The sequence below is a fragment of the Oncorhynchus mykiss genome, chromosome 11 (genome assembly GCF_057628025.1).
Source record: "Oncorhynchus mykiss isolate SJ-2025 chromosome 11, ASM5762802v1, whole genome shotgun sequence".
NCBI lineage: Eukaryota > Metazoa > Chordata > Actinopteri > Salmoniformes > Salmonidae > Oncorhynchus > Oncorhynchus mykiss.
Genome location: NC_143032.1, coordinates 635,529 through 663,351, shown reverse-complemented (window position 1 = coordinate 663,351; position 27,823 = coordinate 635,529). Strand labels below are relative to the sequence as shown.

Genomic DNA, 27,823 nt, shown 5'->3' with positions numbered 1-27,823 from the left:
CATTATCAACAAGGCAGGTCCTACAGGCCGTAGTTTCTACCTTCTTAACAACACTATCAACAAGGCAGGTCCTACAGGCCCTAGTTTCTACCTTCTTAACAGCACGATCAACAAGGCAGGTCCTGCAGGCCCTAGTTTCTACCTTCTTAACAACATTATCAACAAGGCATGTCCTACAGGTCCTAGTTTCTACCTTCTTAACAACATTATCAACAAGGCAGGTCCTACAGGCCCTAGTTTATACCTTCTTAACAACATTATCAACAAGGCAGGTCCTACAGGCCCTAGTTTATACCTTCTTAACAACATTATCAACAAGGCAGGTCCTACAGGCCCTAGTTTCTACCTTCTTAACAACACTATCAACAAGGCAGGTCCTACAGGCCCTAGTTTCTACCTTCTTAACAACACTATCAACAAGGCAGGTCCTACAGGCCCTAGTTTCTACCTTCTTAACAACACTATCAACAAGGCAGGTCCTACAGGCCCTAGTTTCTACCTTCTTAACAACACTATCAACAAGGCAGGTCCTACAGGCCCTAGTTTCTACCTTCTTAAGAACATTATCAACAAGGCAGGTCCTACAGGCCCTGGTTTCTACCTTCTTAACAACACTATCAACAAGGCAGGTCCTACAGGCTCTAGTTTCTACCTTCTTAACAACACTATCAACAAGGCAGGTCCTACAGGCCCTAGTTTCTACCTTCTTAACAACACTATCAACAAGGCAGGTCCTACAGGTCCTAGTTTCTACCTTCTTAACAGTACTATCAACAAGGCAGGTCCTACAGGCCCTAGTTTCTACCTTCTTAACAACACTATCAACAAGGCAGGTCCTACAGGTCCTAGTTTCTACCTTCTTAACAGTACTATCAACAAGGCAGGTCCTACAGGTCCTAGTTTCTACCTTCTTAACAACACTATCAACAAGGCAGGTCCTACAGGTCCTAGTTTCTACCTTCTTAACAGTACTATCAACAAGGCAGGTCCTACAGGCCCTAGTTTCTACCTTCTTAACAACACTATCAACAAGGCAGGTCCTACAGGTCCTAGTTTCTACCTTCTTAACAGTACTATCAACAAGGCAGGTCCTACAGGCCCTAGTTTCTACCTTCTTAACAACACTATCAACAAGGCAGGTCCTACAGGCCCTAGTTTCTACCTTCTTAACAACACTATCAACAAGGCAGGTCCTACAGGCCCTAGTTTCAACCTTCTTAACAACACTATCAACAAGGCAGGTCCTACAGGCCCTAGTTTCTATCTTCTTAACAACACTATCAACAAGGCAGGTCCTACAGGCCCTAGTTTCTATCTTCTTAACAACACTATCAACAAGGCAGGTCCTACAGGCCCTAGTTTCTATCTTCTTAACAACACTATCAACAAGGCAGGTCCTACAGGCCCTAGTTTCTACCTTCTTAACAGCACTATCAACAAGGCAGGTCCTACAGGCCCTAGTTTCTACCTTCTTAACAACACTATCAACAAGGCAGGTCCTACAGGCCCTAGTTTCTACCTTCTTAACAACACTATCAACAGGGCAGGTATTACAGGCCCTAGTTTCTACCTTCTTAACAACACTATCAACAAGGCAGGTCCTACAGGCCCTAGTTTCTACCTTCTTAACAACACTATCAACAAGGCAGGTCCTACAGGCCCTAGTTTCTATCTTCTTAACAACATTATCAACAAGGCAGGTCCTACAGGCCCTAGTTTCTATCTTCTTAACAGCACTATCAACAAGGTAGGTCCTACAGGCCCTAGTTTCTACCTTCTTAAGAACACTATCAACAAGGTAGGTCCTACAGGCCCTAGTTTCTACCTTCTTAAGAACACTATCAACAAGTCAGGTCCTACAGGCCCTAGTTGTCACACCTGGATTACTGTTTAGTCATGTGGTGAGGTGACAGAGGGACATGGGAAAATTGCAATTGTCTCAAAACAGGGCAGCACAGCTGGTCCTTGGATGTACACAGATAACTAATATTAATAATATGCATGTCAATCTCTCCTGGCTCAAAGTGGAGGAGAGATTGACTTCATCACTACTAGCACACAGCTCAGACACCCATGCATACCCCATGCCACCAGAGGTCTCTTCACAGTCCCCAAGTCCAGAACAGACAATGGGAGGCACACAGTACTACATAGAGCCATGACTACATGGAACTCTATTCCACATCAAGTAACTGAATCCGATTTTAAAAACAGATAAAAATATACCTTATGGATCAGCGGGGACTGTGAAGTAACACAAACATAGGCACAGACACATCCACACACACGATAACATACGCACTATACACACACGTACAGATAGATTTTTTTGTTGTCGATATGTGGTAGTACAGTAGTGGCCTGAGGGCACACACTTAAATGTGTTGTGATGATGTGTGTGTTTGGACTGCTCGTGCTGCTACCTGTGTGCACGGAGTGCTAGTGCACAGTTGGTTCTTATTATAACCTCAGTGCTGCCGTGTCTCCAATAACCAGATGTTCCGGTTTTCAGGGGAAATGGTCCGTGCAATCCGGTATCCTTGGGACGTCCCTACCCCATTGAAGTCTACATTTTAAATGGTAGAGATCCCAGATAGCACTGACCAATAGGAAAGAGGGCCTGTGACAGGACTTCCGCTTTTGGACTTTACACCTAAGACCGTATACTATGAAGATAGGCAAATACTGCTTCTCCAATAGAAATCCCTGATCACACTTGTAGGCGTTGTCTCATGGCGACGTTGGCTAGCGAAGCTCATGCACAGAAACACGTCATTGACCCGTGGTCTCGTGCCAAACTGTTTGTCAAATCAAAAGGCACTACTTCAATATAAAAGTTGTTTTTGATGAAAATAAAAATGTGTCAGTTTGTCACTTTCACAAGGTTGGAGTAATAACATGTTCAACTACTTAAAATATTGTAATCTAGGTTGTGCCTTTAGATTAAGAAAATTAACTAAAAAATAATTTCTCACTTCTCCAACCCTGGCCTGTTTGGCAAGCTTTCCCAGAAGACTCAAGTTGTTAAGCCTCTGGGTTTAGAAACTCTGTGGCAAAACTCCATCCGAACAACTCCTCCAAGTTTACCGAATTGAAGAGAACCTCCCATGACATTTCTTCTTCTTCAAGACCAGTGTGTAGTAGGGTGATCTATGTGCAGTCCAAACACACACACAAAAGACACACCCTATCCCCTGAAGACACACCTTATCCCCTGAAGACACACCTTATCCCCTGAAGACACACCCTATCCCCTGAAGACACACCCTATCCCCCCAGCCCTCAAATTAAGTTGACACTTCTGAAGACGTCTGACGAGTGTACACTTGCAGGGCGAGGGGCGAGGGAGGAAGGATTTTTTTTACATGGACCGCCACTGCCTGGAAATTCTTTACAGATTTATCCCACGGTGATTGTGTTTTCAGCCACCGGTAGCTTGTGAGTGGTTTATATGCTCTACAGTCAATTATGAGTGCATGTCTACTTACATTAAATATATAATGATTAATATACCCTTACTGTATGATAGCTAGTAAACTAATTAGATAAATAACAGCCTGCCTAGCTGGAGCTTCTGAAGGAGGAAAATGTGTTATAAGCCGTTATATGCAGCACAATTTCTAACTTATTTACATTCATTTTTACTTACACTTAAATTGACTTCTCCATTGATGTTTTTAACTTTTCGCGGACGTTGATGTACAATCATCGGAATTAAATTCTGGGGAGTTTCAGGCCCGGGAGTGAACATAACTGTACACTCGCAAAAGCGACTAAAAACGAGGTCTGAGGGGTTTATGTTGCAAACCTCCCTTGCTTGGTTAAATCATTTGGACCACCCGCCAAAGATGGTGACGGGGATTCCCCCAAGGACACAAGGCGAGGGTGTTTCTTAAGTGTTTGGACCTCAGCCCTAGTTTCAGACATGTATTTTACTGCCGCTACGTTACGTTAGACCGGAACAAGCAGTTTGGGGACCCAGGCAACTTTCTAGCTCAAGGAAACAGGATTTCACCCCGATCATGTCTATTCGTCTGGGATGGCCAAAAACGTGGCGACATCGTGTAGTGTATGACCGGCATAACGTTTGTTTGCGGACCGCCATTATACCACAAGAAGATTTTAGCATTTGTTTCTGTTTATTGGTGTCAGATGAGAAGAAATAAAATGATCAGAGAATGCACGATAAAACCCAAATATACTTTACATTAGTGAAGAGAAAGCGCAACATTGTATCGCATTGAACAAGTCAGCGGTACACATTTTGGAATCGTTTTGTTCCAAGACTACAAGACACATTTCTGATCTAATTTAGAATCAATTTACCTCATTGTCGTGAAGACGCAAGTCGTTTCTCAGCAAACATATGACTGTCCGTGAGGTAGACATATTCTACAGCTAAACACGTCTGCGATAGTAGATGTGTTGAGTGCACTACTCTCCCGGCGTGGTTATGTAGCCGATGCTGCCTGCCTGCAGACACAGCTGGGCTTGACTTGTGTGAAGCTAGCCACAATAAGGATGAGGCACAACAGCGGAACGTGTGGTTTGCCTTCAAAATAAAAGCTGATCCAAATGAATACAAATAGTGGAATAATGCCATATTATACAACTTTAAAAGATAAATACTATATTTAATCAATTTGACAAACAGTAAAAAAAAACAAAAAAACATTTTAAATCCCACTGGCTGTATTAGACTGCATAATTGAATTTAGGAAATACACACACTGTTTGTGTTGGATATTCATATTGGACTGTACAGCCTTACCTGTGGAGTGGACACCAATGAAATGGAGTGTCAGCCTACTCAGTGACACCCACAGATTACAATTCAAAAGAGTCTACACAAATATTAATGTCATGGTTCTTAAGTAAACTCTACACAGTTGTGTTCTGTGGGTGTCACTGAGTAAGTAGGCTGATACCTCTGGATTGTGCACGCATGAAACAGGGTAAGGCTGTAGAGCCCAATATGAATGTCCAATACACACAATAGACTGACTGGGAAGGGGATTTCCCCACAGTCAAAGTCCTGTAATAAGAGCTACGACACTAATATTTCTGTAGACTCTTTGGAATTGTAATCTGTAGGTGTCACTGTGTACATTTACATGCACAGTAATATTTAGATATTAAACTGAATGTAGCAGTCGGCAGATTGTGTAATAGTCATGTAAACATCTTACTCTGCTTATCTTAAGGTCAAAATCGAAGTAAGCATATGCCAATTAAAACACTTAGTTTTCTGAGCAATATTTCAAATTATTACGACATATAAACACTTTAATCTGCATATAGGATCTGTGCACCAGCCGAGAGCCTCCCTCTTTAGTGTGAAGTGAGTTCAGAACAACTAAATGTAGCATAGTAGAAGTAGTTTCCAAACTGTATATGTCCCAGCTCAGAATCAATATGCTTCCCAAAAATAACATTGTCACTGTGGTAGAATGTTTATTTTCATTGACAATTTTCTGCATTTATCAAAAGTCACATCAGGTAGCCTTATTTCAGATGTGTCATGTAAACTTCATTATTAACAAAATCGTTCTTCCTGCAAAACCTGTAAATATTTTAAAACAAAACTATTATATTAATCATTATTATTATTAATCATTATTATTATGACTATCCACAATAATCACATTATTGTGTGCATGTAACCGCATCAGAAGGCTGATACTGCACAATCCATTGGTAAGGCTGTACATACACAGAGTATATCAAACATTAGGAACACCTTCCTAATATTGAGTTGTACTCGCGTTTAGCCTCAAAACAGCCTCAATTCGTCAGGACATAGACTCTACAAGGTGTCAAACCGTTCCACAGGGATGCTGGCCCATGTTGACTCCAATAGTTCCCACAAGGCTTTCAACACTGTCCATCACCACATTCTTATCGGCAGACTCATTAGCCTTGGATTCTCAAATGACTGCCTCGCCTGGTTCACCAATTACTTCTCAGATAGAGTTCAGTGTGTCAAATCGGAGGGCCTGTTGTCCTGCGTGCTGTGTTAAGAAGCAGTGCGGTTGGGTTGTGTATCGGAGGACGCATGACTTTCAACCTTCGTCTCTCCCGAGCCCGTACGGGAGTTGTAGCGATGAGACAAGATAGTAGCTACTACAACAATTGGACACCATGAAATTGGGGAGAAAAAGGGGTAAAAAAAAAAAAAATAAAGTATTCATTATTGTATTATATAACATATAGCAGTTTTATAACATTCCAACTTTGTTTGTCATTATCTAGTCCAAATATGGCACCTTTCCACTCGTTGTATCCGTTTGGATCAGTTTCAATGTGCGTCTTTTATTTTGAAGGTGAACCGCAAATTCTTACTATTGTGGCTAGCCCCACACATCTTAGGTTTTATAACACACAGGCTGAAGTTAAGCTGTTACAAAACTGTTGCTTTTGTAACACTGTAATTAACTAACACACTTTTAGGTAATTGTTTGCTAATAATGTAGGTCTAGTAGATTTTTATTAGATGTTTAAATGTATTTTCAAATGATAAAAAATAATGAGTTTTGAAAAAGTGAGATTTCTGTAGGAGCCGAAAAGAAAATAGAAAAGGGCTTATTGTTAATACTAACAAACATGTAAGAAAGATAGACACATCATGGTCTTAGACATTTGATTTATTAGGCCTAACTACATGATACATGTACAAAATATCAACAGGAGGCTTTGTTTTGAGGCTTTGTCATCCTATAGGAGGATTCCATTACGAATAAGCGCCAATCTAACGCCCAGTCAGTCATTCCCAACAGTACATACATACTGCTCCTTGTCATGAGCCACTGTCTGGATCAGTACAATCTCTATAGCATGGGAATCTAACAGGTATAATTTTAATGTCATTTCATATAAAAGTGCAATAAGATATGTACTGTATATTGGGTAGTTGACCTGACTTTTCGTGTCCATGATGGCAAACACAAATATTATTTGACTTAAATTGGCTAAAATTGTGATATAATACTAAAAGCTTTGTTTTTAACTTGGATAATGAGTAGATTCATGCAGTGTATCATTTTGTATTCTTGCAGTTTTGAACCAAACATGACAATTGTTCAATGGTGTGACTGTCCCAGGTTAAGGTTGTGGAACTTTGACCTTTGAAATGAATGAAACATTTCATTTAATTCCCTTCACCTACTTCATAGTAATTACACAGAAATGTATTTCAATAAATAGTCCCCGAGTATATTCATGATATTACCAAATAGTTATGATTAATTACATTTTGTCCCTAAAAGCACAGTTCTGTTATTAATCATTGATCCAGTATTTGGGCACCATTGCGCTGGGGAGGGTTCTCCTGGAATGAGGAAGTACAGAAGACATGGCTGGATCACATGACCTGAATACACTGGAAGCTTTATAGAAATATTTATCAAAATATTGCACTTCATTGCCGTAAGAGGTCAGTTTCTTAGTCCTTTGGTGTGATGCCTTTTGAATGTTTATACTGAGTGTACAAAACATTAAGGACACCCGCTCTTTTCCTGACAGACTGACCAGGTGAAAGCTATGATTGCTTATTGATTGTTACGCACGCCTCTATGAAGAGGGAACGCAACACCCCGCTACAACTAAACTCTCTGTGAAGTGAAAAAGGTATGGACTGTAGGTGCGAGTAAGAATGACAACAGGCAGAAGGTGGTACCGTTTTACAAGGACTTTATTCCTGTACACGGTAATATGGGGAAAAGGGGTTGGACGGAACCAAAGCAAAGAAAGTAAATCTCAAAGCCCCCCCCCCCCTCTCCTATCTTACCTGCCTACCCACTACTTACCTAATTTAGCACCACCTGGTGCCCTAACCAAAATACAGGGGGTGGTCCGTCCAGGTCTTACCTAGTGTGCCTAGACAATGAATATACTACGGGTATATGTATGCCCGCGGGCCTCTTACCTAAGCACTCCCAAGGTGCCTTCCCCTTCCCCCCTGGGAACAAATGAAACAGAATATTAAACAATTTCAAACTAAGGACATCAAATAAGCTCTATCTGAGCAACAAACTCATAGAACATACCAACTCTCAGCAATGTACTCCCAGCAAAATCAACCTCTAGCAAAAACTCTCTATCACAAACAATCACTCTGCAATGACCTCAGCAAAGTCTCTCTCAGCAATCCCTACCTCCAAAATCTCTCTAGCAAAATCTCTCTCAGCAATCCCTACCTCCAAAAATCTCTCTCAGTAATCCCTACCTCCAAAAATCTCTCTCAGTAATCCCTACCTCCAAAAATCTCTCTCAGCAATCCCTACCTCCAAAATCTCTCTCAGTAATCCCTACCTCCAAAAATCTCTCTCAGTAATCCCTACTTTCAAATCTCTCTATGCAATCCCTACCTCCAAAATCTCTCTATGCTGAACAGAACACTGGCTTTTATATAGCTTCAGAATGAACGTAACTGGAGACAGCTGTGTCTTGACGAGGGGGCGGGGTCAGCTCTCCAATTAGCCCTGGAGTCGACCAATCAGCTGTTTGAGGATTTCAGGAAGCCATTTCCTGAAATAAAACACATGCAAATACACAAACTACAACACATAAACTGGGGAACGTAACATTGATGTCACTTCTTAAACCCACTTCTATCCGTGTAGATGAGGGGAGGAGACAGGTTATGGAATCATTTGTAAGCTTTGAGACAATTGAGACATGGATTGGGTATATGAGCCATTCAGAGGGTGAATGGGCAAGACAAAATAGTTAAGTGCCTTTGAACAGGGTATAGTAGTAGGTGCCAGGTACACAGGTTTGTGTCAAGAACTGCAACCCTGCTGGGTTTTTCCACACTCAACAGTTTCCCCTGTGTATCAAGAATGGTCCACCACCCAAAGGACATCCAGCCAACTTGACACAACTGTAGGAAGCGTTGGAGTCAACATGGACCAGCATCCCTGTTGTACGAAAGACTATTGAGAGTAAATATTAGTTAATCATAGGGGACTGTAGCTCCACCCACCGGTGATGTCGAGCAGAGCAGGCCGAGCGATCTCTAACTGAGGAAACGGAAGTAACTAGAGAAAGTACACAAGCAAAGTAATAAGTTCCAGCCATCTCCTGTGATGACCTTTTTTAGTTAGCATTCTTTGTTTTAGCCAAGGCCAGTGTGCGCCTGTCAGAAACGTGAGTTCATAATTCTTACTCTTCATGTGTTGTGGACACACTTGTCTTGGTTATGTTACATAGTGTTTTTACAGCAAGCTAGCATCTGTAAGCTTGCTGACCCTGTTGTTTATATCATCTCATTTCAGTGTATTGTATAATGTCCACCAGTGTCTAGTCTTATATGAGCTGTGGTTGTATGGATGCTTACTGTATAGATTATGTGGGTTTTGTGTTAGCAATGAGCCTTGTGGATGTAGCTATATACATTCAAGTTCATGCAGTTGTGTGAGGATGATGGTGCAGCTGGATAGTCCTGTGTAGTTGCACTCCTCTGATCATTCATTAGTGAAGTCACAGCCATGTTGTTAGGTTGTATTGCCCTGTGCAGCATTAAACTACCTCAACTGGAATCCTAATAGTCTGTCATCCGTGCTCTTACAAGCACCTGGGAGAGAACACATAGTGCTAAGAATAAACAGCCCAACAGGTCCTCCACTACAGAAACTGAGAAGCATTGTAGTCAACATGGGCCTGTGGGAAGCATTGTAGTCAACATGGGCCTGTGGGAAGCATTGTAGTCAACATGGGCCTGAGAGAAGCATTGTAGTCAACATGGGCCTGTGGGAAGCATTGTAGTCAACATGGGCCTGAGAGAAGCATTGTAGTCAACATGGGCCTGAGAGAAGCATTGTAGTCAACATGGGCCTGTGGGAAGCATTGTAGTCAACATGGGCCTGAGAGAAGCATTGTAGTCAACATGGGCCTGTGGGAAGCATTGTAGTCAACATGGGCCTTAGAGAAGCATTGTAATCAACATGGGCCTGTGGGAAGCATTGTGGTCAACATGGGCCTGTGGGAAGCATTGTGGTCAACATGGGCCTGTGGGAAGCATTGTAGTCAACATGGGCCTTAGAGAAGCATTGTAATCAACATGGGCCTGTGGGAAGCATTGTAGTCAACATGGGCCTTAGAGAAGCATTGTAGTCAACATGGGCCTTAGAGAAGCATTGTAGTCAACATGGGCCTGTGGGAAGCATTGTAGTCAACATGGGCCTGAGAGAAGCATTGTAATCAACATGGGCCTGTGGGAAGCATTGTAGTCAACATGGGCCTGAGAGAAGCATTGTAGTCAACATGGGCCTGTGGGAAGCATTGTAGTCAACATGGGCCTGTGGGAAGCATTGTAGTCAACATGGGCCTGTGGGAAGCATTGTAGTCAACATGGGCCTGTGGGAAGCATTGTAGTCAACATGGGCCTGAGAGAAGCATTGTAGTCAACATGGGCCTGTGGGAAGCATTGTAGTCAACATGGGCCTGAGAGAAGCATTGTAGTCAACATGGGCCTGTGGGAAGCATTGTAGTCAACATGGGCCTGTGGGAAGCATTGTAGTCAACATGGGCCTGTGGGAAGCATTGTAATCAACATCGCCCTGACGAATTGAGGCTGAGGGCAAAAGGGGCGGGTGCAACTCAATATTAAGAAGGTGTCCTTAATAATACTATATTGACCATTTAAGTATAAAAAACAATGAAAACATGTTGTGGTGGAATCATATGGAAGCCTTACTGTTAACAAAAAGACTGTGGTAAAATCATGTTTTTATTTGACCTTTATTTAACCAGGTATTTATATATATAACCCTAACCCTTTATTTAACCAGGTATTTATATATATAACCCTAACCCTTTATTTAACCAGGTAGGCCAGATCACCTTTATTTAACCAGGTAGGCCAGATCACCTTTATTTAACCAGGTATTTATATATATAACCCTAACCCTTTATTTAACCAGGTAGGCCAGCACAGAACAAGTTCTCATTTACAACTGAGACCTGGCCAAGATAAAGCAAAGCAGCACGACAAAAAACAACACAGTCAATAATACAATAGAACATCTATATACAGTGTGTGCAAATGGAGTAAGGAGGTAAGGCAATAAATAGGCCATACTGGAACAAATTGCAAAAATCACTGAAGTTGGAGACTTTTATCTCCCTCACTAACTTTAAACATCAGCTATCTGAGCAGCTCACCGATCGCTGCAGCTGTACATAGTCCATCTGTAAATAGCCCATCCAATCTACCTACCTCATCCCCATATGGTTTTTATTGACTTTTTTTGCTCTTTTGCACACCAGACCCATCCATTCTAAATAATAGCGGGGCGATTTCGATGGAATACGTTGTCTTGCTTAAATGGTCCGCTGGAATAACGTATTGGTTTCTCAGTAAGTACCATATTAACAATGTACAGGGGTACTGGAGTGATGGAGGTAGATATCTATAGGGGGAAGGTGACTATATACAGGGTCAGTACCATATTAACATGTACAGGGGTACTGGAGTGATGGAGGTAGATATGTATAGGGGGAAGGTGACTATATACAGGGTCAGTACCATATTAACAATGTACAGGGGTACTGGAGTGATGGAGGTAGATATGTATAGAGGGAAGGTGACTATATACAGGGTCAGTACCATATTAACATGTACAGGGGTACTGGAGTGATGGAGGTAGATATGTATAGGGGGAAGGTGACTATATACAGGGTCAGTACCATATTAACATGTACAGGGGTACTGGAGTGATGGAGGTAGATATGTATAGGGGTTAGGGGACAGGTATACTGGAGTGATGGAGGTAGATATGTATAGGGGTTAGGGGACAGGTATACTGGAGTGATGGAGGTAGATATGTATAGGGGGAAGGTGACAGGGATACTGGAGTGATGGAGGTAGATATGTATAGGGGTTAGGGGACAGGGGTACTGGAGTGATGGAGGTAGATATGTATAGGGGTTAGGGGACAGGTATACTGGAGTGATGGAGGTAGATATGTATAGGGGGAAGGTGACTAGGCATCAGGATATATGATAAACAGAGTAGCAGCAGTGTATATGATGATTATATATGAATGTATGTGGAGTCAGTATAAATGTGTGGCAGGTAGCCTAGTTGTTAGAGCTTTGGGCCAGTAACCTAAAGGTTGCTGGATCGAATCACCAAGGTGAAAATCTCTATCTGAACAAGGCAGTTAACCCACTGTTCCCCAGTAGGCCATCAATGTAAATGAGAATTTGTTCTTAACTGACTTGCCTAGTTTGATAAAGGTTCAATTAAAATGTTCAGAGTCCTGTGGGTGTGCATAGAGACAGTGTAAGTAAAACAAGGATCAACTCAGTCTGTGTTGCCATTATGTTAGCTTAGACTGCTTCTCCTGAGTGGTCTAAGCCACTGCATCTCAGTGCTAAAGGTGTCACTGCAGACCCTGGTTTGATTCCAGGCTGTATCACAACTGGCCGTGATTGAGAGTCCCATAGAGCGGCGCACAATTGGCCGGGGTAGATTGTCATTCTAAATAAGAATTGGTTGACTTTCCTAGTTAGGATAAGCTATTTAGCAGTCTTATGTCTTGGGGACAGAAGCAGTTCAGGAGCCTGTTTGTGTCAGACATGATGCTTTGGCTTGAGTCTAACAATTTTCTGGACATTCACAACGTGAAAAACAGTTGTACTGCACTAGTGCTAAAACATCGATATTCCCCAAGTTTAGCATGCATGTCTTTGCAGGGGGGACTCTTATTTTGAGAATAAAAAAATAATCAATCATGCTGGCAGCATAATATCCTGCTGCTAGCAGAACGGTAATAGAGTCCCCTCAGAGCACTGGGTCTGATGTCTGCAAGAACGTGAGCATCAAAAAATGATGACACTTTGAGGACTGGCTCCACGAACTGCTATCTGCTGCCCCCCGGTGGATACATGTCAGAGTAGAGACACGAGACAAACGTTTGAATTAAAGTTGATGTTTTTTTTTGTTTTTACCTTTTATTTAACTAGGCAAGTCAGTTAAGAACAAATTCTTATTTACAATTACGGCCTACCGGGGCAGAACGAGAGGTCGGGGTTTCGATCCGGCAACTTTTCTGTTACTGGTCCAACGCTCTAACCACCTGCCGCCACGTATTTATTTGATATGCTAGAAATGCATTTACATTTGGGACTGACACTGTTTATTACGTTTACTGAGCACTCCAGTCCTTCCCAAAAGTATAATGCAAACGGTACCAGACCCATCTATTTCGTCCCTCCATATTTTCCGTAGCTTATCGTAACAAGGAAATATGCCAAAGTTCAGGGTCGTCACTAGTTACCACAACCACAAAGTCCTAACCCCCCTTATTTTTTAAATGCATCTTAACGTTTAACTTTATACCTAAATTTAACCACACTGCTAACCTTATGCCTAATACTAACCTCAAATGAAGACCAAAAAGCACGTTTTTATTTTCATTAATATTTACGTTATAGCCCATTTGGACTTTGTGGCTGTAATAACTAGTGGAAACCAAAGTTCAATGGCTGGAGACGTTGGCCGTGTTCGAGAGCATCAACACCGTGATGTATCATAGGAAAATTGTAAATGACTGACTGATCTACAACTAACATTGACAAGTTATTTATGATGCGAGGTGACTCAGCCTCGACTTGCCTTTAAAGTCGGCTGAAATGTCGAACGCTCCCATTGTTGCAAGAGGCGAACTCTGGCCGCACAATACACTGTAACACATTCACCATTCCTGCGTAGACGCTTGCGAATAGACAGTGTTTGTGCATTGCACGGGCTTGATTGTGGTTGCATATCTGTGGATAGTTTAGCTTCAAGTATCAGTTTACTTACTTATTTTACCACCGCAATGCACAGAGTAAAGGTAGTTTTTGGTCATTTATCGCCACCGAACACGTTCAAAACCCACAGTGATCCTATTGTCTCCGGGGCAAAATGTAGTGCTTTATCCGCCAGTCCAGATGATATAGTGGTGGTCCACGGGCTGAGGACTGCTATCGGCAAGGCTAAAAAAGGATCTTTCAAGGTAAGGAGGACTAACGTCGCGTTCAAAACAACTGGGAAAAAGCTCAGATTGGGAAAAATCTATTTGAATGGTGCTTCTACACCTGCATTGCTTGACTACTTGCTTTGATATACCAGCTGATGTAAGAAGGGCTATATAAATACATTTGATTTGATCCAACTCGAATTCCAACTCCGGAACGCGTTTCTCTTTCTAGAGCTCCGACTTCCCAGACTGAAAATCACTGACGTCATGATTTGACCTCGTATTTTCCCGAGTTTCCAGTTGTTATGAACGCGGCATTAGCCCTTGATCATGACTCAATTCCATTACATTACACATACAGTACCTTCAGAAAGTATTCATACTCCTGACTTATTCCACATTTTGTTGTGTTAAAGCCTGAATTCAAAATGGATGAAAAAAAATAAAGAAATCTCATCCACCTACACACAATACCCTTTAACAGCGGTACCAAAACTAGGGGTGGGGTCGCCAGATATGAAAATGTGGTCAAAGGAGTATTTCCAAAATCCTTTAAAAAAAACAAAAAAACATTAATAAATAAATATATATATATATATATATAATAAATTGTGTGTGTGTGTGTATATATATACACACAATTTATATATATATATATATCTCAATCATTGTAATGTGGTTAACCTTAAAAATGTAAATTACAATTATTCTAATCTAAAATATAAAATTCAATGCGAGAGTGCCCTTAGATCATGGGAAAAGACTGCACTTGACCGTTGCACATAAATCATGGTGAACGGCTGGGCCTGCTATGCTATGAAATTAAAAAACTACTGCAGAGATATTGATATTATCAGCTGTAATTGATATAGTGAAACCAATGTGTGGGGAGGCAGAGGCAAAGAGAACTCACATCAATAAATGTGTCAGGTAAAACTGTTAAACAAAGAATTTATGCTCTGACTGAACGACTCAAAAACGGCCCAGCTGATGTTCTCCAAATGGACGTTAGCTTTGAGGGTCGATGCCCATGCATTGATTTTTGTTTGCTGTACATGTCGGGGGATGCTATTCACAAGGACATATTGTTCTGTCTCACGATTCTCAAGCATGAAACGGCACAGGGGATGTTCAGTGTGCTGCGTGACTATATTGATGAAAAACAGATTCCATATGGGATCAAATGGTGGGCTTTTGCACAGAAGGGGCTCCATCTATGGCGGAACGGCGGGCAGACCTCTGCACTCTAGTTATGAATGAGTCTCCCTCTGCCATATGGACTCATTGTATGATACACAGAGAGCAACTGGCGGAAAAAGAGCTGAGCACAGAGCTCTGATATACTGCCGTAAGTAACTTTGATTGTAAACTACATCATACCACATCCACTACGCACACACCTCTTCACAAAACTGTGGAGCTATGGGATCATAGTATGATGATGTTCTATTTCACAATGAGGCTTGGTGGTTATCGAGGGGGAGTGTTCTATTTCACACCGAGGCTTGGTGGTTATCGAGGGGGAGTGTTCTATTTCACACCGAGGCTTGGTGGTTATCGAGGGGGAGTGTTCTATTTCACACCGAGGCTTGGTGGTTATCGAGGGGGAGTGTTCTATTTCACACCGAGGCTTGGTGGTTATCGAGGGGGAGTGTTCTATTTCACACCGAGGCTTGGTGGTTATCGAGGGGGAGTGTTCTATTTCACACCGAGGCTTGGTGGTTATCGAGGGGGAGTGTTCTATTTCACACCGAGGCTTGGTGGTTATCGAGGGGGAGTGTTCTATTTCACACCGAGGCTTGGTGGTTATCGAGGGGGAGTGTTGGAAAGATGTTTCACATTGAGAGAGGAACTGTTGTTATTCACAATGGATGTAAAAAGAACAGACTTGGTTGATTTTCTGTGTAATGAAAAGAAAATAACAGGAAACAGCATCAGCAATTGTCCCACACTAGTGGTGATTGCTCATCTCCAATGCTTGGAAGAGCATTTTGGGACCTTCTTCCCAATCCGTTTGACTGTGATCCTGGCTCAGTTGACATAAGTGAAATTGAACAGCTGATTGAGCTGTCATGTGACCGAATGCTTCAGACAACGCATTCACGGGTCACTACGAAGGAGTTTTGGTTCCTGACTCAAAGGGAATAAATACCCTGCCGTCACCTCTGAGCATTAATGCTGAGTTCAAAACAACTGGGAAGTCAGAAAGAAACGAGCTCCGACTGGGAAAAATCTTTTGAACAGTCATCCAACTCGGAATTCCAACTCGGGAACTTGGGCCTTTTTCTAGAGCTCCGACTTTCCGACCTGAAGATCACTGACGTCATGATTTGACCTTTTTCAGAGTTTCCAGTTGTCTTAAAAGCACCATAAAACGAATGGTAGGCTACTCTTCGCCAGCTCATGTCTGTGTGAAGCTGGATTCAGTGCTCTCGTCTGCATTAAAACCAAAACCAGGTTGGATGTCAGCAGAGCTGCAGTGCACACTGTCGACTGTCTGCTCTGACGACGAGCTCATGTCTGAAGGAGACCACACCTGCGAGGGTAAAAAAAAAAACACGCCCTGTTAAGAACTCTTTTTATTTTTTTAAATATTTTTTTATATATATTGACTTTCAATGTCTTTGACTTTGAGAAGCTTTGAGACTTTGAGAAGCTCTGACGATCTGCATCAAGCACACCCATCTCATTAGTAAGATACGTTATGTTTGCAATCGACAAGGTAAAAATGGGTCATTCTGCCCCTGAGCAAGGCAGTTAACCCACTGTTCCCCGGGCGCTGAAGACATGGATGTCGATTAAAGCAGCCACCTGGGTTAAATGCGGAAGACACATTTCAGTTGAAGGCCTTCAGTTGTACAACTGACTGGGCTATCCCCCTTTCCCTTTCCAAATTGGCTGTCATAGCCCCATTTTAAAATTATGTGATGGTGAGTTGAGAAGACAATCAGAAATACTGTTAGAATGTTTTTCAATTGACTGCCATAGCCCCAAATAAAAAACGAAACATTGGCTGTTACTTAGGTAATTTTTTTCACATGATTGGGTTCGTGAGAATTTTCAGATATCAAAATGGGTTTGCGGGCCAAAAATGTTTGGGAACCCCTGCCCTATAATGACAGTGATAACATGTTTAAAAAAAAAAATTGTGATCTGTATTGAAAATGAAATACAGAAATATTCCATTTACATAAGTTTTCAAACCCCTAAATCAGTACATGTTAGAATCAGATTGAAGCAACTCCAGTGTGGATTTGGCCTGTGTTTAAGGTTATTCTCCTGCTGAAAGATTAATTAATCTCCCAGTGTCTGGTGGAAAGCAGACTGAACCAGGTTTTATTCTAGGATTTTGCCTGTGCTTAGTTCCATTCTGTTTTTCCCTAGTCCTTGCCGATGACAAGCATGCCCATAACATGATGGGCATACCCACCATGCTTGAAAATATGAAGAGAGGTACAAAGTGATGTGTTGTGTGGGATTTGATCCAAACATAACACTTCGTATTCAGGACATAAAGTTCATTTCTTTGCCCCATTTTTTGCAGTATTACTTTAGTGCCTTGTTGCAAACAGGATGCATGTTTTGGAATATTGTTATTCTATCTTTTCACTCTGTCAATTAGGTTAGTATTGTGGAGTAACTGCAATGTTGTTGATCCATCCTCAGTTTTCTTTTGCAATTTTTCATGGCCTTCCTCTGACACCGCCTGATAGCGATCTTGGATGGCATGGAGCTCGGCCCCAGTGATGTACTGGGCTGTCCACACCACCCTCTGTAGCGCTTTGCCATACCAAACTGTGAATCAGCCAGTCAAGATGATCTCTGGTGCAGCTGTAAAACTTTTAGGGTCCGAGGGCCAAATCTTTTCAGCCTTCTGAGGGGGAAGAGGCACTGTCATGCCCTCTTAACATGGTCCGCACAGTCGTTAAGTCCTTAGTGTTGTGGATACTAAGGAACTTGAAGCTCTCGACCCGCTCCACTACATCCCTGTCGATGTGGATTGGGGCGTGTTCGGCCCTCCTTTTCCTGTAGTCCATGATCAGCTCCTTGGGCTTACTGCTAAATCTCTGACTCATCAGCATTGTTGATCAGGCCTACAACCGCTGTGTCATCAGCGAACTTGATGAAGGTATTGGTCATGCGTGGCCACGCAGTTGTAGATGAACAGGGAGTACAGGAGGGGATTAAGCACACACCCCTGAGGGGTCCCTGTGTTGAGGGTCAGTGTGGCATAGGTGTTTTTGGCTACCCTCACCACCTGGGGTCAGCCCATTAGGAAGTCCAGGATCCAGTTGTGGAGGGTGGTGTACAGACCCAGTGTCCTAAGCTTGGTGATGAGATTGGAGGGGACTATGTTGTTGAACGCTGAGCTGTAGAACATCATTCTCACATAATTACTTCCCCTTTTGTCCAGGTGGGAGATGTCAGTGTGGAGTGCGATTGAGATTGCGTCATCTGTAGATCTGTTGGGGCGGTATTTGAATTGGAGTGTGTCTAGGGTGTCTGGGATGATGGTGTCATGACCTGCATTTCAAAGCACTTCATAATTACAGATGATGAAAACATTGACAAAGTTGAAATTCATGCATGGCTAAACAGTGCATGGCTAAACAGAAAAGACATATGTTATGTACAACAAGCTGCACCATTAAGGCACCAACCACTGCAACTAGTCTCCAACCACTGCAACTAGTCTCCAACCACTGCATCTAGTCTCCAACCACTGCAACTAGTCTCCAACCACTGCATCTAGTCACCAACCACTGCAACTAGTCTCCAACCACTGCAACTAGTCTCCAACCACTGCATCTAGTCTCCATCCACTGCAACTAGTCTCCAACCACTGCAACTAGTCTCCAACCACTGCAACTAGTCTCCAACCACTGCAACTAGTCTCCAACCACTGCATCTAGTCTCCAACCACTGCAACTAGTCTCCAACCACTGCATCTAGTCTCCAACCACTGCAACTAGTCTCCAACCACTGCATCTAGTCACCAACCACTGCAACTAGTCTCCAACCACTGCAACTAGTCTCCAACCACTGCATCTAGTCTCCATCCACTGCAACTAGTCTCCAACCACTGCATCTAGTCACCAACCACTGCAACTAGTCTCCAACCACTGCAACTAGTCTCCAACCACTGCAACTAGTCTCCAACCACTGCAACTAGTCTCCAACCACTGCAACTAGTCTCCAACCACTGCAACTAGTCTCCAACCACTGCAACTAGTCTCCAACCACTGCATCTAGTCACCAACCACTGCAACTAGTCTCCAACCACTGCAACTAGTCTCCAACCACTGCAACTAGTCTCCAACCACTGCAACTAGTCTCCAACCACTGCAACTAGTCTCCAACCACTGCAACTAGTCTCCAACCACTGCAACTAGTCTCCATCCACTGCAACTAGTCTCCATCCACTGCAACTAGTCACCAACCACTGCAACTAGTCTCCAACCACTGCAACTAGTCTCCATCCACTGCAACTAGTCTCCATCCACTGCAACTAGTCTCCATCCACTGCAACTAGTCTCCATCCACTGCAACTAGTCACCATCCACTGCAACTAGTCTCCAACCCCTGCAACTAGTCTCCAACCCCTGCATCTAGTCACCAACCACTGCATCTAGTTACCAACCACTGCAACTAGTCACCAACCACTGCAACTAGTCACCAACCACTGCAACTAGTCTCCAACCCCTGCATCTAGTCACCAACCACTGCATCCAGTTACCAACCACTGCAACTAGTCACCAACCCCTGCAACTAATCTCCAACCACTGCAACTAGTCTCCAACCCCTGCATCTAGTCACCAACCCCTGCATCTAGTTACCAACCACTGCATCTAGTCACCAACCACTGCAACTAGTCACCAACCACTGCAACTAGTCACCAATATAATTTGGAATGTAGCAACTAGTGTTGTGCGGGTCAGCTGTTTGTTCACCCGCCTGCAATTTCTAATAACTCATCTGCAACCGCTGACTATATGTGATAAAGTGAAAATCAGAGGTCCAGACCCGACCATAACCCGCTAATATAGAACATGTGCTGTACAGTCAGAGACGGTGGAACTTTTTTTGACAGGCCTATGTTTCTGCTTATAATTTCTGACATTTTGGCAGACTATTTGTTAGTCAACTTGTCTATAATTTAGATGCATTGCAGCTTTTCTTCGGTCACTTGTTGCCCTAGAAGACTAAATAAACACAAATGTCATAAATCGATAGAATGGATGCTTCAATCTAGTTGACATCTGTAAAAAATGTCCCTCATCTCTGCTTCTCTTGCACACCAAATATGTTTAGAGACGCTACAAACTTCACATGCGTAGATCTATGGGCGTGCGCTAGGTGGAGTCAGATTTTATTTTTAGAAACACACCTTTTGATAACGCGATACCTTGCTGGTCCAGACTCCCATATAGCAACATTCACAAGGGGGTGACAGAGGTTTTCTTATTGTCTTCTCATTTGTGGTGGAAGCAAAAGAGGAGTTTCTCTTTTTGCCTCGTCTTACCTTGCTAGCTATTTGGATTAACACTGCAAACTAGCTAGCCTTTTAGCTTCACACATCTCCATGTGAAATAATCTGATTTATAATGAAATAATATGCCCTGGCATATCCTGATTTGATATGTTGATTCAATGCATTCGCTCCGATATCAGCAAAAAAATAATCATATTTTTGTCACAGAATAAGAAGCACATCTATCTATTTTCACGTTTCAAAATAGACTTATCACTTCTAAACCACCTGTTTTTGGATTCTAATAAGGCTACATAATGGTACAGTGCCTTGCGAAAGTATTCGGGCCCCCTTGAACTTTGCGACCTTTTGCCACATTTCAGGCTTCAAACATAAAGATATAAAACTGTATTTTTTTGTGAAGAATCAACAACAAGTGGGACACAATCATGAAGTGGAACGACATTTATTGGATAGTGGCCGTCATTGAAAATAAGAATTTGTTCTTAACTGACTTGCCTAGTTAAATAAAGGTTAAAAAATAAATAAATGGGTGGCAGGCCATGTGAGAACTGGGACATTTTCAGCTTCCAGATATTGTATACAGATCCTTGTGACGTGGGGCTGTGCATTATCATGCATGAGGTGATGGCGGCGGATGAATGGAACGGCAATGGGCCTCAGGATCTCGTCACTGTATCTCTGTGCATTCAAATTGCCATTGTTAAAATCCAGTTGTGTTTGTTTATACCTACCCGTACCTACCCATAACGCCGTTGCCACCATGAGGCACTCTGTTGACATCGGTAAACCGCTCGCCCACACAACGCCATACATGTGGACTGTGGTTGTGAGGCCGGTTGGGCGTACTGCCAAATTCTACGTTGGATGCAGCTCATGCTAGAGAAATGAACATTACAATTCTCTGGCAACAGATCTGGTCAGCATGCCAATTTCTCGTTCCCTCTAAACTTGACATCTGTGGCATTGTGTTGTGTCAAAACGGCACATTTTTAGTGTGACCTTTTATTGTCCCCAGCACAAGGTGATGGGACATAAACCTAACCACTTCAATTACTCATTTATCTGAACAGGGGGGAAAAACACCACCAAATTCACTGAGAATACACACAGTATGTTGAACAAACAATGCTCCACGTCCCAGCTTTATAGTACTGGTCAAACATTGAGAACTGACACTGTGTACTGGCTGTTGGGGTTAATGTGGGGTTTGGAGGGTCCATTGGTGGCTTGTGGCCATGTTTTCTCTAATCATTGTTAAGGAATTTAGTCCAAATCAGACTTTAGCTACTATAGTTATTGAATATTATATGAATCCTATAAACAATTTGGGTGCAATCAATTAGCTTAATTTCTCAAAGTGTAATCTTTCAACAAAATAATGTTTCAGAAATGCTAATCGTATCTGTTTCTAACTACCGAAACAATTTCAGAACAATCTGAGATGGTGGGTGTCAAATCCTCTTCTCCTTTGTGAGGTGGAATGACCAATGTGTAACTCAATGTTCTGTCTGTCTGTCTGTCTGTCAGGACACCACTCCAGACGAGCTGTTGAGTTGTGTGATGACAGCGGTCCTGGTAGATGTGGGACTGTCACCTGAGAGACTAGGGGACATCTGTGTGGGTGAGTAATCAATGGCTACCTACCTCATAGAAGACCTATGATAAGGGTTTGTAAGTCATGTTTAATGTATACTTTAGCAGTAATATTTTTCTGACCTCTAGGTAATGTTCTACAGCCTGGGGCAGGTGCTCTCATGGCCAGAGTGGCTCACTTCCTCAGGTGAGTCTGCCTTACTGTTAGATATGACTCACAGGTAAATAGAATGGCACTGAATGGTTTTAACCAGGAATGTATGTCTTTCCTAGTGAGTTCCCAGAGACTGTTCCTGTCTACACCGTCAACAGGATGTGTTCCTCTGGACTACAGGCTCTGTTCAACATCGCAGGTAATAATCCCACATATTACAGTGTTAGTGTGTAGGCATATGTAACTAGATGAACTCTTTAGCCCTCATTTGTGGCTACAAACTCCATCTTTAGGAACTATCACACAACCATGATAGTTGATTTAGTTAACATGTGTTCTCTCTATGTTCCAGGAGCCATCAGGAGTGGGTCATATGATATGGGTCTGGCCTGTGGGTTAGTATAGTCTCCTGTTTTAACCTTGTATGCCTTAATAAGAATGGATCCTATTTCACTCTTAATATAAAGTACAGGTTCCTAAACAGTATAGAAGTTGAACCTTTAACCTGCCGAAACAGTCCAGGTTCCTGAACAGTATAGAAGTTGAACCTTTAACCTGCCGAAACAGTCCAGGTTCCTGAACAGTATAGAAGTTGAACCTTTAACCTGCCGAAACAGTCCAGGTTCCTGAACAGTATAGAAGTTGAACCTTTAACCTGCCGAAACAGTCCAGGTTCCTGAACAGTATAGAAGTTGAACCTTTAACCTGCCGAAACAGTCCAGGTTCCTGAACAGTATAGAAGTTGAACCTACAGTGGGGAGAACAAGTATTTGATACACTGCCAATTTTGCAGGTTTTCCTACTTACAAGCAATTACTTAAAAATCATACAATGGGATTTTCTGGATTTTTGTTTTAGATTCCGCCTCTCACAGTTGAAGTGTACCTATGATAAAAATGACAGACCTCTACATGCTTTGTAAGTAGGAAAACCTGCAAAATCGGCAGTGTATCAAATACTTGTTCTCCCCACTGTATAACCTGCCCGACACAGTCCAGGTTCCTGAACAGTATAGAAGTTGAACCTATAACCTGCCGAAACAGTCCAGGTTCCTAAATGGCTACAGTTATTTTGTCTTGTCTCCAGAGTGGAGAGCATGTCTCTGCGTGACGCTGGGGAACCAGGCGATGTGAGCTCCAGACTTATGGACTACGAGAAGGCTAGAGACTGTGTCATACCTATGGGGTAAGGTTGTGCATAACCATTTATATGAATTATGGCAAGGCTATATGAATAATGGCTAGGCTATATGATGCTATGTGAACAATGGCTAGGCTATATGATGCTATGTGAATAATGGCTAGGCTATATGATGCTATGTGAATAATGGCTAGGCTATACAAATCTAGCGGCAATGTCGTTGACAAAGGCTGATTAGAAAGTTTCACAGAGAATTGGAAATGTATGTTGGGTATTGCAAGTTTGCAACAACGTATCCAGTTAATGCTAGCTCAGTGTGTTATTCTCCTGTTCCTCTGAACACAGTACAGTAGCAGCAGTTAGAATATAGAATGTGTTCCTGTTCCTCTGAACACAGTACAGTAGCAGCAGTTAGAATATAGAATGTGTCCCTGTTCCTCTGAACACAGTACAGTAGCAGCAGTTAGAATATAGAATGTGTTCCTGTTCCTCTGAACACAGTACAGTAGCAGCAGTTAGAATATAGAATGTGTTCCTGTTCCTCTGAACACAGTACAGTAGCAGCAGTTAGAATATAGAATGTGTTCCTGTTCCTCTGAACACAGTACAGTAGCAGCAGTTAGAATATAGAATGTGTTCCTGTTCCTCTGAACACAGTACAGTAGCAGCAGTTAGAATATAGAATGTGTTCCTGTTCCTCTGAACACAGTACAGTAGCAGCAGTTAGAATATAGAATGTGTTCCTGTTCCTCTGAACACAGTACAGTAGCAGCAGTTAGAATATAGAATGTGTTCCTGTTCCTCTGAACACAGTACAGTAGCAGCAGTTAGAATATAGAATGTGTTCCTGTTCCTCTGAACACAGTACAGTAGCAGCAGTTAGAATATAGAATGTGTCCCTGTTCCTCTGAACACAGTACAGTAGCAGCAGTTAGAATATAGAATGTGTCCCTGTTCCTCTGAACACAGTACAGTAGCAGCAGTTAGAATATAGAATGTGTTCCTGTTCCTCTGAACACAGTACAGTAGCAGCAGTTAGAATATAGAATGTGTCCCTGTTCCTCTGAACACAGTACAGTAGCAGCAGTTAGAATATAGAATGTGTTCCTGTTCCTCTGAACACAGTACAGTAGCAGCAGTTAGAATATAGAATGTGTCCCTGTTCCTCTGAACACAGTACAGTAGCAGCAGTTAGAATATAGAATGTGTTCCTGTTCCTCTGAACACAGTACAGTAGCAGCAGTTAGAATATAGAATGTGTTCCTGTTCCTCTGAACACAGTACAGTAGCAGCAGTTAGAATATAGAATGTGTTCCTGTTCCTCTGAACACAGTACAGTAGCAGCAGTTAGAATATAGAATGTGTCCCTGTTCCTCTGAACACAGTACAGTAGCAGCAGATAGAATGTGTCCCTGTTCCTCTGAACACAGTACAGTAGCAGCAGTTAGAATATAGAATGTGTTCCTGTTCCTCTGAACACAGTACAGTAGCAGCAGTTAGAATATAGAATGTGTCCCTGTTCCTCTGAACACAGTACAGTAGCAGCAGTTAGAATACAGGTTTCTGACTTTAGCCCCATGCAGCATTTATTCTGACTCAGGTTAGTCTCACAGTGGAACACAGTGGTAACCATAGTAACAGGGGTCAGTCACTGCTCTCTGTACCACATTGTACTACTACTGTGAATATCAATTGAGCATCTCTCCGTGGGACTGACTGCAGTGGTGTCATGTTGTCTGTGTTGATAATGTGCCCGGGCTGTGGTGTGTGTCACCATATACTAATCTGTGTGTTTCGGCGGCAGCATCACCTCAGAGAATGTGGCAGAGCGGTTCGGTGTCTCCAGAGAGAAGCAGGATGCGTTCGCCTTCAGCTCTCAGCAGAAGTAAGAGAATTCTGTCATAATATTACTATGGAGCTGTCATCCACTGATATAATATGACCATGGAGCTGGTATCCTCTGATATAATATTACCATGGAGCTGTTATGATATAATATTACCATGGAGCTGTTATCCTCTGATATAATATTACCATGGAGCTGTCATCCACTGATATAATATTACCATGGAGCTGTTATGATATAATATTACCATGGAGCTGTTATCCACTGATATAATATTACCATGGAGCTGTTATGATATAATATTACCATGGAGCTGTTATCCACTGATATAATATTACCATGGAGCTGTTATGATATAATATTACCATGGAGCTGTCATCCACTAATATAATATTACCATGGAGCTGTTATGATATAATATTACCATGGAGCTGTCATCCACTGATATAATATTACCATGGAGCTGTCATCCACTGATATAATATTACCATGGAGCTGTCATCCACTGATATAATATTACCATGGAGCTGTTATCCACTGATATAATATTACCATGGAGCTGTCATCCACTGATATAATATTACCATGGAGCTGTTATGATATAATATTACCATGGAGCTGTTATCCACTGATATAATATTACCATGGAGCTGTTATCCACTGATCTAATATTACCATGGAGCTGTTATCCACTGATATAATATTACCATGGAGCTGTCATCCACTGATATAATATTACCATGGAGCTGTTATCCACTGATATAACATTACCATGGAGCTGTTATCCACTGATATAATATTACCATGGAGCTGTTATCCTCTGATATAATATTACCATGGAGCTGTTATGATATAATATTACCATGGAGCTGTTATCCACTGATATAATATTACCATGGAGCTGTTATCCACTGATATAATATTACCATGGAGCTGTTATCCACTGATATAATATTACCATGGAGCTGTCATCCACTGATATAATATTACCATGGAGCTGTTATCCACTGATATAATATTACCATGGAGCTGTTATCCACTGATATAATATTACCATGGAGCTGTTATCCACTGATATAATATTACCATGGAGCTGCTATCCACTGATATAATATTACCATGGAGCTGTTATCCTCTGATATAATATTACCATGGAGCTGTCATCCACTGATATAATATTACCATGGAGCTGTTATCCACTGATATAATATTACCATGGAGCTGTTATCCACTGATATAATATTACCATGGAGCTGTTATCCACTGATATAATATTACCATGGAGCTGCTATCCACTGATATAATATTACCATGGAGCTGTTATCCTCTGATATAATATTACCATGGAGCTGTCATCCACTGATATAATATTACCATGGAGCTGTTATGATATAATATTACCATGGAGCTGTTATCCACTGATATAATATTACCATGGAGCTGTTAGCCACTGATATAATATTACCATGGAGCTGTTATCCTCTGATATAATATTACCATGGAGCTGTTATCCACTGATATAATATTACCATGGAGCTGTTATCCTCTGATATAATATTACCATGGAGCTGTTATGATATAATATTACCATGGAGCTGTTATCCACTGATATAATATTACCATGGAGCTGTTATCCACTGATATAATATTACCATGGAGCTGTTATCCTCTGATATAATATTACCATGGAGCTGTTATCCACTGATATAATATTACCATGGAGCTGTTATCCTCTGATATAATATTACCATGGAGCTGTTATCCTCTGATATAATATTACCATGGAGCTGTTATCCACTGATATAATACTACCATGGAGCTGTTATGATATAATACTACCATGGAGCTGTAATGATATAATATTACCATGGAGCTGTTATGATATAATATTACCATGGAGCTGTTATCCACTGATATAATATTACCATGGAGCTGTTATGATATAATATTACCATGGAGCTGTTATCCACTGATCTAATATTACCATGGAGCTGTTATCCACTGATATAATATTACCATGGAGCTGTCATCCACTGATATAATATTACCATGGAGCTGTTATCCACTGATATAATATTACCATGGAGCTGTTATGATATAATTATTCTCCTGCAGTAGTTAAAGTTTGCGTCCCAAATGACCAGAGCCCTGTAGTGCACTACTTTTGATCAGAGCCCTGTAGTACACTACTTTTGACCAGAGCCCTGTAGTACACTACTTTTGACCAGAGCCCTGTAGTGCACTACTTTTGACCAGAGCCCTGTAGTGCACTACTTTTGACCAGAGCCCTGTAGTACACTACTTTTGACCAGAGCCCTGTAGTACACTACTTTTGACCAGAGCCCTATAGTGCACTAGAGATGTATTCAGTGCCCTGTTCATCCAGACAGCCTCTAACTCTCAGCCTCCTCCTAGGGCCAGCCAGGCTCAGAAGCAGGGGATATTTGACCAGGAGATCTGCCCAGTAACCACAAAGTTTGTTGACGAGGACGGCTCTGAACGTACGGTTACCGTAACCAAGGACGATGGGATCCGGCCCGGTACCACGCTGGCGGGGCTGACCAAACTCAGAGGGGCTTTCAAACCTGACGGCAGCACCACCGCAGGTGGGGAGATCACACACACAC

At 42.1% G+C, this 27,823-nt stretch overlaps 2 protein-coding genes across 4 annotated transcripts in view; one reads left to right on the top strand and one right to left on the bottom strand.

Moving 5' to 3' along the window:
- Positions 1–4,523, bottom strand: part of cry-dash (cryptochrome DASH) — a 37,798-nt gene extending 33,275 nt beyond the window's left edge. The window contains exon 1 of the mRNA XM_036934640.2: positions 4,327–4,523. Coding sequence (XP_036790535.1) covers positions 4,327–4,389 — 63 coding nt within the window. The 5' untranslated portion in view covers positions 4,390–4,523. The remainder of the gene's footprint in view (positions 1–4,326) is intronic.
- The window catches only part of acaa1 (acetyl-CoA acyltransferase 1), a 36,197-nt gene continuing 11,651 nt past the window's right edge, over positions 3,278–27,823 (top strand). Inside the window, exons 1-8 of one of the 3 annotated variants that reach the window (XM_036934641.2) lie at positions 3,278–3,438; positions 21,991–22,084; positions 22,186–22,243; positions 22,330–22,409; positions 22,563–22,605; positions 23,297–23,395; positions 25,155–25,235; positions 27,612–27,802. In XM_036934641.2, the coding sequence (XP_036790536.1) occupies positions 22,024–22,084; positions 22,186–22,243; positions 22,330–22,409; positions 22,563–22,605; positions 23,297–23,395; positions 25,155–25,235; positions 27,612–27,802 (613 nt within the window). In that variant the 5' untranslated portion in view covers positions 3,278–3,438; positions 21,991–22,023. Of the gene's footprint in view, positions 3,439–8,997; positions 9,148–12,943; positions 14,004–21,990; positions 22,085–22,185; positions 22,244–22,329; positions 22,410–22,562; positions 22,606–23,296; positions 23,396–25,154; positions 25,236–27,611; positions 27,803–27,823 lie in introns of those variants that run through there. The other 2 variants (XM_090189208.1, XM_021620008.3) reach the window with 2 other exon arrangements.